Raw genomic sequence first — 13,562 nt, 5'->3', positions numbered from 1 at the left:
AAAATACACATCTGACAAAGGATCAATATCCAGAATATATAAGGAACTCAAACAACTTTACAGCAAAAAAAGAAATAACCCAATTTAAAAATGGGCAAAGGAGCTGAATAGGCATTTCTCAAAGGAAGATATACAAATGGCCAACAGACATATGAAAAAATCCTGAACCTCACTCAGCATCCAGGAAATGCAAATCAAGACAACTTTGAAACACCATTTCACTCCAGTTAGGATGGCTAACATCCAAAAGACTGAGAATGGTAAGTGCTGACGAGGTTGCGGAGAAAAAGGAACTCTCATACACTGTTGGTGGGGCTGCAAAATGGTGCAGCCTTTATGGAAGATGGTATGGAGGCTCCTCAAACAATTACAGATAGATCTACCATATGACCCAGCTATTCCACTGTTGGGAATATACCCAGAGGAATGGAAATCATCATACTGAAGGGAGACCTGTACTCGAATGTTCATTGCAGCTCTATTTACAATAGCCAAGAGTTGGGACCAGTCCAAATGTCCATCATCTATGACTGGATAAGGAAACTGTGGTATATCTACACAATGGAATACTACTCTGCTATAAAAAAGAACAAAATACTACCATTCACAACAACATGGATGGACTTAGAGAAAATTATATTAAGTGAAACAAGTCAGGCATAGAAAGAGAAATACCACATGTTCTCACTTATTTGTGGGAGCTAAAAATAAATAAATAAACACACAAACAAATCAAGGGTGGTGGTGGAAGAAGACAGAATAATCACAAAAATTCCTTGAACTGTTTAAGTCAAGTGAACAGATATGATTGGGGGGGGAGGGGATGGAGGGAAAGGGGTAAAGGAGCATGAAAATCAACTACAATGTATATTGAGAAGTAAAATAAAATAAAATATAAAAAACAATTAATTAATTTTTAAGAATAATCACAAAAATTCCTTGAACTGTTTAAGTCAAGTGAACAGATATGATTGGGGGGGGGGAGGGGATGGAGGGAAAGGGGTAAAGGAGCATGAAAATCAACTACAATGTATATTGAGAAGTAAAATAAAATAAAATGTAAAAAACAATTAATTAATTTTTTAACAATTAATTAATTTTTAAAAAAAACACACAAACACTGAAAAGCCTGGCCTACAAAAGCCCTTAGCTGTTCAAGCTCTAAGGCATTCCCAAAAAGGGAATACCTGTGTCCCTATCTTATCTGCAGTTTAAGTTACTCATGGTGAACTGTAATCTGAAAATATTAAATGGAAAATTCCAGAAGTAAACAATTCATAAGTTTTAAATTATGTGCCATTCTGAGTAGTATGATTAAATCTTGGGTTGTCTGGCTCCCTCCTCCCGGGAAGTGAATCATCCCTTTGTCCAGCATCTCCATGCTGTAGACGCTCCCGCTCACTCATGAGTCAGTCACCCAGTAGCCTCAGTTAGAAGATGACCATCTCAGTATCACAATGCTTGTGTTCAGGTAACCCTTACTTTACTTCACAATGTCCCAAGGAGCAAGAGGAGTTATGTTGGCAATTCAGATAGGCCAAAGAGAAGCCTTTTTCCTCTCAACTTAATAAGGAAAAAAAAAATCATATGCTACTTTTTCTGCTGCACCTCAGACTGCAAGTTAGAGCCACAATGTGTGATAAGTGCTTAATTAAGATGGAAAAGACATTAAATTTGTGGGTAGAAGACATGAACATAAATGTGTTCTAATTGATGGAAACTGGATTCAGTACTGTCTGTGGTTTCAGGCATCCACTGGAGGGGTCTTGGAACGTATCCCTCATGGATAAGGGGAGGGGGGGAGGACTACTGTACACTCAACGTCCAGTTAACTTGTATGCAGTGGGCAAAGCTTGGGCCTCAGAATACAATGAACAATGGAAATCCCCGCAGAGAGGAGAACCAAATTCTAGTTAAGGAACTTATTCCACTCCCAGGGCAATGGGTGTTCATAATTCCTGCCCAGGATTCTGCCATTGCTATGGACCAGTAACTGCTATGTGGGAACATTCTTGCTTTTTCTGAGTTTGAATTGTGGTTGTCCTGTTTCTGCTCCACTACTATTTTGTATTCATGTATGGGCAAGGGACAGACAATTTGTTTTACATTCTTTTTTTTTTTGGCGGCCGGTTGGTACAGGGATCTGAATGCTTGATCTTGGTGTTACCACATTTGTTCTATAGTTTGTATGTCTCTGGACCATGAAAAGCCACATCCCAATGTGATGGAGAGGATTGTACATCACTAGACAGCCTGGATTTCGAGCTGATATAGAAACTGGGAAATTGAACTCTCTCCCTTAGGGAGAGAGGAGTATGTTCCACTGTGAGAAGGACACATGGATATTTAGGTGGCCAACGGGACAGATTGTAGTAGAGACTGATGATTGCTCCATAAATCCATCCTTTCCTTTTTCCTGGGCACAAGGCTGCCCGACTGGAAACTAAATTTTCAGTTTCACTGTTGCTAGGCATTGTCACGTGATTAGGTTCTTGCTGATGGAATGCAACCTGAATTGATGTGGGCAATCTCCACCTTACTTTCTTAAAAGGAATTCCTTGTTCTGGGCTTCTTTTCTTTCACATAGAGGGAATGTGCCATTGATCACATATCAAGATGGCAAAAATTCAAATGTTTGACATCCTCTGTAGACAAGGCTGTGGGAAACTGCACCCCTATATATTTCTGGCAGGAGGGGAAAATGATACCATCATTATAAAGTGCATTTTGCCAATATCTACCAAAATTATAAGTATGTCTATTATTTGACTCAGTTCTGGGAATGTTCTACCTGTACGTACATAAACTGATGTAGGTACAAGGTTATTCATTGTAGCAATGATTGATTAGAAACAACTTGTGTCCTAGAAGAATTAAACAAACTATGGCATATCTCACTCCTCAGCTCTGAAATGAGTGACTTTTTTTTGGCAGTTGACCAGTACCGGATCAGAACCCTTGACTTTGGTATTATCAACACTGCTTTCTAACCAAGTGAGCTAACTGGCCTGACTCAAGAATTACTTTTTAAGACTGGATTTATATGATAAGATCTCCAGGAAAAATGAAAAAATCAAGGGTAGAACAATGACATGGTATGTTACTTGTTGAGAAAGCAGGAAAGGAGAGAGAAAATTTTACATTTATTTGCTTGTATTTGCAGGAAGAAATTCTATAAGGATACATGAGTAATGAAAATAATCATATATAAAGGTAGGGTGACCATATTATTTGTCACTCAAATGGAACCGTTTCTAGAGTGAAAAGGGGTGGTTATTAATAATTACTCCAGGACAAAAGATGGAAAATGGTATTGTCTTGGACAAACTAGAATGTATGATCAACCATTATAAAGGGTACAGAGTGGGGGGGAATGGGAACTTTTAGTTGTATTTTTCGAAACTATCGGTCTGTGGTGAATTGGAAATAGAAACAACTCACTCATTACCACAGGTAGTTTAAGCGCTGCCTTTAAGAATGAAGAACGGTAAACCACAGACGTGAGACTCGGAACTTAGTGAAAACGCAGTAGTTTTACTTACCCGGCACTTTCTGGAGTTGCGCAAGCGACACACCCCTTTGGAGTTCATCAGCCAATCCGAAGTCGGAGCGTGCGAGCCAGAGCTTGTGGGAGAGGCCTGGACGGACTTCCAGGAGGAGTGGAGCTCCGTGTCACTCAACCCTGAGGGCGGAGCTAGCTCAGGCTCCCACACCTGGCGCTCTGGCCCACATAGACGCTACTCTGTGGTATCTCGGGTTCTCTCTGGCTGCACTCTGGAGGACCACACTCGTTTTCTACTTGGCGCGAGAGGCCCTGCAGCCGCGGCTGAGCTGGAAGAAAGATGGCGGCAGCCGTGCGACAGGATTTAGCCCAGCTCATGAATTCGAGCGGCTCTCATAAAGATCTGGCGGGCAAGTGAGTATTTCCCAGGAGCACGGGAGTAGAGAGGTGGGGAAGGAAACCACGGACTTGTTCTCATTGGGTTGACCGAGGCTCTCAGGGGTGAGGCTAGGAGCGGGCCTGACGACCAAGGGGGCGGGCCTGATGTCCGCTGTGGAAGCAAATGTTGCGAGCAGCAGAAAGCTGGAGGGGACCTTGTGCAGGGACCCTCGAGGCCATAGACCTGAGATGACTGTCAACTCCTTACTGGTCCCTTAGGGTTCCGGAAACGCGGTCTGAGAGACGACTGCTCCCTCGGCCTTCGCAGCCTTCCCTGCTGCGTGTTCTCATTGGGGGCCAGCCTCTCACACCGAACCTGGACTCTCTTTGCCCCTCCCCCCCCCCTTTTGATTGAGGGAAATTTATATTCTGGGACCTTGATGCAGAGTTTTCCGGGGAGATGTCTTCTCGGGGCTGACGGCGGCTGAAGAGGTATAGCCGCTATCATGTCGTCCAGAATCACTCGGACCATCCTCTGTGGGTCCTTGTGTTTTGGGTACACCCTCTCCGCCACCAACTCTGAGGAAGGGCAATTAGGTGGAATGTCCTCATATCGTGAGGACGCTAGAGTAGTGTTTGCAGGAATCTAGATTGTTTAGGCATTTCGTCGAGATTTATGTAGAATGCTTAGGTTCATTCCAAATTAAAATTTGTGACATGTGCCTGTCCTGCAAGCAGTTGTTCAACAGTGTTAATCATGTACGTAGGTAAATAGGTAGATAGATATCTTCCATTTTCTTTTTGTAGATTTCACAGCACTGCTCTTTTGTAAGGAACAGGCTTTCTGTTTAAAGTGTGCTTCTCAAGTTTTACATTCTGAAAACTGAGATCATTTTGATCTATATAATAGAATACACCTGCTCTAACCTGGACATTGAAATTGTGAGGCCATTACTGTAAAAATCTTCCACATGGGTTGATTGCGAAGATTACTTGAAATAATGTACTTGATAACTGATAGCCAGTGCAGTGTTAGCTAGCAACTCCTTCAGAGCTGCTTTCTGAGAAAAGTCTTGGCTTTGCCTGCAGGTATGTATCTGTTCCTATCAGGGCACGAATGTATCAGAAATTTATCCTCATAACAAAACAGTTCTGCTAGATACATGCTTTATGAGAGAAATACTCTTGAAATATATCGGTGATTTTAGAGTTTATGTTAGGAGCTGAGTAACAAGGATTCCATATGAAGGAATGATGGAATATATTGGATTCTGAAATATTGATACTACCTGTTCCTAGCAACTAGCAGGATATATATAACAGTAGTCTAATAAATGTTGGTTGAATCAGTGAATAGTTAGGGACAGAGCTTATATTCGAACCCATGTTTGTCTGCTCTGAAAAGCTCATTTTAATTCACCAGACTATACTGCTTTTCTTGTTAAAAACTCAGTGAGAAATGCTTTCCCATAACTATGAATTAACACAGCTGTCTAAAGTTGATGTAAGAGATTAATCATATGAAAAGGATTTTTGTAAATTTTGTAGGGTACTTTTTGTACATATTATGCATTGTGTTCATTATCTTGTATAAAGTTTTAGAAGAGGAGAGCCTTGAGAGGGAACACTTGAGTAGATAGCTGTTGTGATAGCCTGTATTATTCACTTGGCTAAAACCTATTTGGTTCTTCAAAACTCAGTGTAGATGTTACTTCTTCCGGAAAGGCTTCTCTGAACAACAACCAACACACACTCATATCCATCCACACGCACAGGACCTGGTTAATTGCTCTTCCTAGGCCCAGTGGTATCCTGTATCTCTACCATAGTGCTAAATTGTGTCTGTTTACTTGTCTGCTTCCCTAACTGGAATGTGATTTCTTTTAGGGCAGGTATGAGGTCATGGTTTATAGGTCTTTGTTGAGTTAATCCTATGGAAACATGACCTTTTTTCTTCTTCTAACTTGTTCTAGGGTATAGAGGGTAACAAGAGGAGGATAGCGGGCCTTTGGCGTCTAAACATTTTATTTTACAAAAGCTGTCGGTCGGGCCGGCCCAGTGGCGCACTGCTACAGTGCGCCGCTTGGGAGCGCGGTGGCGCTCCCGCCGAGGGTTCGGATCCCACATACAGACCGGTTCCCGCTCACTGGCTGAGCGAGGTGCGGGTGCAGCACCGAGGGTTGCGATCCCGTTGCCGGTCCCAGTCCGGTACGGGCGCGACACTGAGGGTTGCAATCCGTTGCCGGACACGAAAAAAGACCAAAAAAAAAAAAAAAAAGCTGTCGGTAATGGGAGACCTCTTAGCTGCCTTTGCCTATTGGAAAAGCTGTTTTTCAGAAAAGAAAATAGATTATTCTCTGTTCCATAGAGGTAGACTTTGGATTAGAACTTTCTAGTAATAGAGTGGAATGGAACTATCAAAAATGGAGGATACACACACACAAAAAATGGAGAACAGAATGTGTAATCTCAAAGGCCCCTTCTAACTCAGATTCTTTGGCTCTCTGTAATCCCTCACACAACAGTTATATTGGTTCCCATCTCTAGAGTCAAAGTTAACACCTAGGGTTTACTATGTAAACAAGCACAACATTACTTACATATTTTTAATCCTTAAAAAGTAGATGATTTACATTACATGTGAGAAAACTGGAGTACATTGGTGAAACACCTTGCTCTGAGGTCACACAGCTGGTGGTAAGGCTAGAATACAGCCTATATTTGCTTATCTCAGAGCCCTTAACTCTAAATCCATCTACTTTTTTTAACCTTATATTATTTTCACCAAACTGGACTACATTTCAGGTAGTGATTTTTTTGCCTAGAACGCGTGTCTTCCCCCACTCTTTCACACTGTCACTAAACTGAAATATTAGGAATACTTAAAGATCAATCTCATTAGGAGATTACTTTTCTCTCTAAAAATTGTATTAGCACTTACTTGGTTTTAAGATTTTTTCTTTAATTTTCTGCAACTTCATTATGATTTGTCTATGTGCATTGATTTTACTTATTTATGTCAGTTAGCTTTTGCTGTGAAATAAACCACCCCAAAACCTAGTGACTTAAACAACAATCATTTCTTTAGCACACAATTCTGTAGGTTGGCAATTTAGGTTGGGCCCAGCTGGATGGTTCTTTTCTACTCCACATGGGCTTGGTTCCACGGGGGCTCCCACATGTGTCTGTAGTCAGCTGCAGGCCAGGTAGGCAGCTCTGATTCTTTGGGTTGGCTGGTTTGTTGGCTGGGGCAGTGAAGGTGATTGGGCTACATATCTCATCAGACAGTAGATTAGCCTGGGCTTGTTCATGTCACAACAGCAGAGTTTCAAAAGACAAGATACATACAAGGCCTCTTGTGGTCTAGGCTCAGAACGGGCGCTTTGCTTCCACCACATTCTACTGGTCAAGCAAGCCCAGATTCAAAGGGTAGGGAAATAAACTCCACCTCTTGATGTGAAGAGCTACAAAGTCACATTACAAAGGGGTATGGATATAGGGAGTGAAAGAATTGTGGCCGTTTTTTTGTAAATACTCTACCATATTATCCTGGTTGAGCTTCACTGGGTTTCTTGAATTAATAAATTAGTTTCTTTCATCAGTCATAAGAAGTTTTCAGCTATATTTCTTTAAACGTTGCCTCTACCCCATTCTGTTTTCTCTTCTAGGCTCCAGTGAAACCTCTGTTAGGTCCACTTACTGTCACCCATATGTCTCTTACTCTGTCTTCTGTATTTTCCATTTCAATCCTTTTTTCTGGATAAGTTCTTCAGACCTGCCTTCTATTTTATCAGTTCTTCAGCTGTCTAATCTGCTGTTGAGTATGCCATAGAGTTCCTCAGTTCCTCGGTGGTTCTTTTTTCAAATGATAATTTTTTTTTTTTTTTTTTTTTGTCTTTTGTTGTTTTCCGTGTCCGGCAACGGATCGCAACCCTCAGTGTTGCCCCCGTACCGGACCGGGGACCAGCAACGGGATCGCAACCCTCGGTGTTGCCCCCGCGCCTCGCTCAGCCAGTGAGCGGGAACCGGTCTGTATGTGGGATCTGAACCCTCCGGCGGGAGCGCCGCCGCGCTTCCCAAGCGGCGCACTTATCCAGTGCGCCACCGGGCCGGCCCCTCAAATGATAATTTTTATGGTTCCCACTTTGTTGCTGAAACTTTAAAGCCCGTCTTTTTCTCCATGAACATGGTAAGCGTAATTGTATTACAGTCTTTCTGATAACTCCAGTATCTGAAGTCCCCATTTTTGCTTACTTTCTGTTGCTTTTGTTGATTCTAGCTCATATTGTAATATGCCTTATTAAACCTTGTTGGGCAAATTATTTAAAAACATATTTTGAGAAATAATTGGAGGCCTAGGATGCTGTCTTTCAGAGAGGATTTTCATTTCCTTCTACCAGGCACCAGAGGGTGCTAACAGTCTAGGACCACGGCTTCAGGATTTTATGGTTTACCTGGATGATCCTTGGAATAGAATTTGTAACCTCTCTTCCAAAGTGCTAGTGTATCCTCCTTGGCCAAGCAAGGAACTTGGATCCCATTGGTCCAGCTCTGTTAGTCTCCGAGAAATTGCTGCTTGCCTCTCAGTCTTTCCAGCAGATTGGCAGAGAGCCCCAAAGCAGAGCTTACCCTTTCCTCCCCACCGGAAGTGCCACTCTGCCTCTCAGCAAATGCCTTCAGGCAGAAGCTGTGGTTCACCTTTTTGTGCTCTTATTGTCTTTCTGGTTTTTCTTTCTTGTTGGGATTTTGTGCTATTAATTTTTTTTTTTCAGTTTTTTATGTTGTGGGTTTTTTTGGGTTTTTTTGAGGGAGTGTTGGTCCAGTCATCTAGTTCACCATGACTGTAAGTGGAAGATCTATTAATACAGGATCTCGTACATACCTGTACCTCTCATTTTGATCCCAATTAATGACTGGTATATTTTCATGTGTTTCAGGTAAAAAAGTAGATGGATTTAGAGTTAAGGGCTCCGAGATAAGCAAATATAGGCTGTATTTTAGCCTTACCACCAGCTGTGTGACCTCAGAGCAAGGTGTTTCACCAGTGTACTCCAGATTCCTTTCAAGTGCCAAGAAACTGGAATCGATGTACTGAACTTTGGTTCAAATACATATAGATGCTCAATAAACATTTGTGATGATAAATGGATAGGACAGATGTAAGGTGCCTAATTTAATGAAATTATTTTTCTCCATGAATATTTTTTAAGGAAAAAAATTTGGTACTTGTCATGTTTTCCGCATTAATCACTTTCCCGTCTTTTCCACTGAGTGTATATTGAGTACTCAATAAAAAGCTATTATTATTATCTGTGAAGTCTTCTCTGACTAACCCATTTTGGTTTTACTTTCTTCACTTGTCATTTTGTTTATATAGTTGGGTTTTTTTGTAACTTTGTTTTTGTATTATTGTAATTTAATACTTGATATATTATTTAACTTTTTAATTTTATCTTCTCAAGTATAAATCTTTAAAGACTAAGGTCATTTAAAAATTTTTAGTATCATACACAGAACCTCACACAGCATCTTAAAAAGCCAAGGAACTACATTCTTCCAATTAGCATTCTGGAAGTATTTGTTGGGAAAATAGTTTGGTCAGGCCCTCGCCTTGGTCCATTGGGTGTTCCAATTAGCATTCTGGAAGTATTTGTTGGGAAAATAGTTTGGTCAGGCCCTCGCCTTGGTCCGTTGGGTGTTTTTTAGCACATCCATTGTAAGCAAATTGTGTGTGTGTGTGTGTGTGTGTGTGTAGTTAATGCGCATGCGCACCAGTTTGTTGCTATTCTTGTGTTCTTCAGAGAGAGAGAGAGTGTGAGAGTGAGAGTTTGGTGAAGCAGGCAGGTGGGCGTGTGTGTGTGTGTGTGTGTGTGTGTGTGTGTGTGTGGATTTAATGCGCATGCGCATCAGTTTGTTGCTATTGTGTTCTTCAGAGAGAGAGAGAGAGTGTGAGAGTGAGAGTTTGGTGAAGCAGGCAGGTGGGCGTGTGTGTGTGTGTGTGGGGATTTAATGCGCATGCGCATCAGTGTGTTGCTATTGTGTTCTTCAGAGAGAGAGAGAGTGTGAGAGTGCGAGTTTGGTGAAGCAGGCAGGTGGGCGTGTGTGTGTGTGTGTGGGGATTTAATGCGCATGCGCATCAGTGTGTTGCTATTGTGTTCTTCAGAGAGAGAGAGAGTGTGAGAGTGCGAGTTTGGTGAAGCAGGCAGGTGGGCGTGTGTGTGTGTGTGTGGGGATTTAATGCGCATGCGCATCAGTGTGTTGCTATTGTGTTCTTCAGAGAGAGAGAGAGTGTGAGAGTGCGAGTTTGGTGAAGCAGGCAGGTGGGCGTGTGTGTGTGTGTGTGGGGATTTAATGCGCATGCGCATCAGTGTGTTGCTATTGTGTTCTTCAGAGAGAGAGAGAGAGTGTGAGAGTGAGAGTTTGGTGAAGCAGGCAGGTGGGCGGGTGTCGGCCCCACACAGCCATGTTTTCCAACATATGGCTCCAAAGACCTTTTGGCTGGTTACCTAGCTCATAGACCTGTGTGTAAGGGGTCTTGTGACCCAGCCTGGCATATGAAGGGTTTGTGGCCCAGTCTGTGAATGGGCTTGAGGGGTCTGTGGGCTCCAGACCCAGCCTTAGCTCAACCATCGGCCCAGTCGGTGCAGGATTACCAACAGGTAAAAGAGCACCACAACTGGTGTAGTCGTGGTCGAGTAGCTTTACAATTGGCGGCATGAACAGGATTAAGAGCTCTGCAATTGGCACTGTGAGCAGGATTCCAGACGTTAGCCTCAGCAGACCGTCACAGTATTAAATTGCTATTTAAATTCCTGATTTAAAATGGGTTTTTTAGTCATTCCATATTATTATTGTGAAAAAAGTAAGTTTCTGTTCTTAGATACTGGGATTTACATGTTAGAGAAGGTACAAGGCAGCATCTAGGCCCAGTAATACACCTCACTTTCTTAATCTATAAAGTTAGGAATTTGAGTAGGCAGTTTCTCTTTTTTTCTTTTTTGGCAGCTGGCTGCTACAGGGATGGAACCCCCTCTAATCAACGGAGCTAATTAGCCAGCCCAGAGTAGGGAATTTGTAAGACTTCTCTGCAAGTTATATAATTTGGTTAATATGACAATTTGTCACTTTTTAGATTTTTTTTTCTGTTCCCAGTACTGATTAGTCGATTGATGAGTTTTGAAACTATATATTAAAACTTAGGATAATCAGCAAATTTATATAAGTGAGACTGTGTCATCTTTGAATATAATATTAGCATAAAATAATCTATGAGGATTTAGGCATAAGAGGGCTTAGCCATAAGCCTTGATTTAATTGAATATGAAAAATAAACCAATCAAACAATCATAAACCATTGAATGTATTAACTTATCTGAAAGTGTGCCCAGGGCAATCAAGTAAATGTATAAATATAGTTATATGGAAATTTTTAATTCGTGTGTATGTATATATAGAGAATGAGGTATTCCGTGTAAATAAATTTTCAGGTAACTAAATTTTATCCTTTTAAGGACCCTCAAATTTAGCAATATTAAAAATAACAGTTTTGTTTCTGAAAGCTTAATATTGCCTCGCTTTCTTAGAATAATTTGCCTCTTGGAATTTGCTTTCTTTTCTGTCAATATACCAGCTTTCTTAAAGTCAATTTGGTTCATTGCAGTTTTGAGAAATTGTATAATCATTGTGAGAATTTTGTATGAGTTGAAAATCACTGAGTACTAGAACTGAGTGCTTGAAGATGTACCCTACAAAATACAAATCATAAATCTGAAGGAGTTTGAACATTATTTGTGTAAATTTATTTCTTCACTACATTCTGGGTGACTTTCTGCATAATTGCAATGCTATTAGGGTTGTAAAATTCATTTAACTAATTCTTTTTAAAACGTACGATTAAGACAAACAAAAGAGATAAAGAATAGTATAACACTCATATACGACCACTTAATTTTAAAAATAAAAATGTTACTGATAATGTTGAATATTTGAGTGCTTATGATGTGCCAAATATTGTTCGAGGCATTGTGTACATAGCAGTGAACAAAACAGATAAAAATCCCTGTCCTCACGGAACTTGTGTTTTAGGAAGGAATTTGCCATTGGCTAATAATTGACATTGTTCCTGTTTTTGTTGTTGTTACATTTTTAAATCTAGCTTTATTGAGTTATAATCTACATATCATACAATTGAGCCTTCAAAGTGTACAATTTAATATATTTTAGTATATTCAAAGATAGGTGCTACCATCACCACAGTCAACGATAGAACATTTTCATCATCACAAAAAAATTGCACTGGACGGCACTTCTTTAGAGACTGAAGGAAGTTGAGGAATAGGGAAGAGGACTAGAAATTAAATGACAGAGTGAGGCATTATTATGTGTACCTGAGAAAATTCTGGAGCCTGTCACCCACCCAACCCCAATGGGAGTAGACAATTGAACTGAGAGCTGAAAGGTCCCACACTTCAGTCATAGGTAGTCTCTAAGAAAACAGCAAAATTCCAGAATTCCTTATATCTCAGCAAAGCACAGAAGCAGGAGAATATCAGTGAATGAAGGGTTTGTCTTAGAAGATGGACTTGGGATGATCTCATGAAGTTCCCTTGAATACAGGTATGGCCCAGACAACAGTCAAAAGTTATTTCTTCTAGGCCCCAAAGTAGAACACGTATAGTTAAGAGTTTCCTGATACTCCAAAAGGCTACCAAAAGGATTGAGATAGGATGGACCTTGAGAGGCTTTGTGATTGGGGGAAAGGGATGCATCAGTGACCGTAGAGCCAATGACTAATAATTGCTCTTTATCAGGTAATTTAGCAAATGCCTCCATAGGCAGATGATGATGAAAAAACAAGGTGCCACCTCTGAACTTTGTGAGGACATCTGTAATTTTCATTAGAATAGTTAAGCATGGATATTATTATATTTTGTGCAGCTAGAGCTCTAATTAAAGATCTCGACTGCAGGGCACCCGCACCTCGCTCAGCCAGTGAGCGGGAACTGGTCTGTATGTGGGATCCGAACCCTCGGCGGGAGTGCCACCGCACTCCCAAGCGGCGCACTGCAGCAGTGCGCCACCAGGCCGGCCCTTCCATGAACTTTTTGAAGTACCCTCATATAATATTTTGTAAAATGAGTTTCAGGATTTAGTGACTTTTTTTTTTTTGAGGACATTTAGCTTGTCAGTGGCAGAGCCCAGACTAGAAAGTAGGTTTTCTGATTTACCATCCTTATTTACTTTTAGTTCCCTGTGTAGTAGTAGTTTGTGTCGTAATTTCTTTCTAACTGTTGTAAGTGCCTAATGGCACTTGTAATGAAACTGTCAGTCATGTCTGGTATTATCCGATAGTGAATTCCTATTAATATATTATAAACTAATTAATTGACAGAAATGTAAGCTACTGCCTCAAATAATCAGGGCCTGCAATGTGATATAAACTGGCAGTAGTTTCAGATTAAACTGTTAGGAATAGTTTTCTTAATAACACTGCACTATAGTACCAAAAGAATAGTGCTTTTTTTTTTTTGTCTTTTGTCTTTTTTTCTGTGTCCGGCAACGGATCGCAACCCTCAGTGTTGCCCCCGTACCGGACTGGGGACCGGCAACGGGATCGCAACCCTCGGTGCTGCTCCCGCGCCTCGCTCAGCCAGTGAGCGGGAACCGGTCTGTATGTGGGATC

The 13,562-nt window shown here is 41.1% G+C and overlaps 1 protein-coding gene across 1 annotated transcript in view; it reads left to right on the top strand.

The window, feature by feature from the left end:
• Positions 1-3,768: 3,768 nt before the first annotated feature.
• COPS4 (COP9 signalosome subunit 4) overlaps positions 3,769-13,562 on the top strand; it is a gene marked incomplete at its 3' end in the record, with an annotated part of 16,410 nt that continues 6,616 nt past the window's right edge. The window contains exons 1-3 of the mRNA XM_008581442.1: positions 3,769-3,916; positions 4,160-4,236; positions 8,818-8,968. Coding sequence (XP_008579664.1) covers positions 3,843-3,916; positions 4,160-4,236; positions 8,818-8,968 — 302 coding nt within the window. The remainder of the gene's footprint in view (positions 3,917-4,159; positions 4,237-8,817; positions 8,969-13,562) is intronic.

Source organism: Galeopterus variegatus, unplaced genomic scaffold, assembly GCF_000696425.1.
Source record: "Galeopterus variegatus unplaced genomic scaffold, G_variegatus-3.0.2 Scaffold2357, whole genome shotgun sequence".
NCBI lineage: Eukaryota > Metazoa > Chordata > Mammalia > Dermoptera > Cynocephalidae > Galeopterus > Galeopterus variegatus.
The sequence above is the reverse complement of the archived record's forward strand: the minus strand, read 5'-3'. Positions and strand labels throughout refer to the sequence as shown.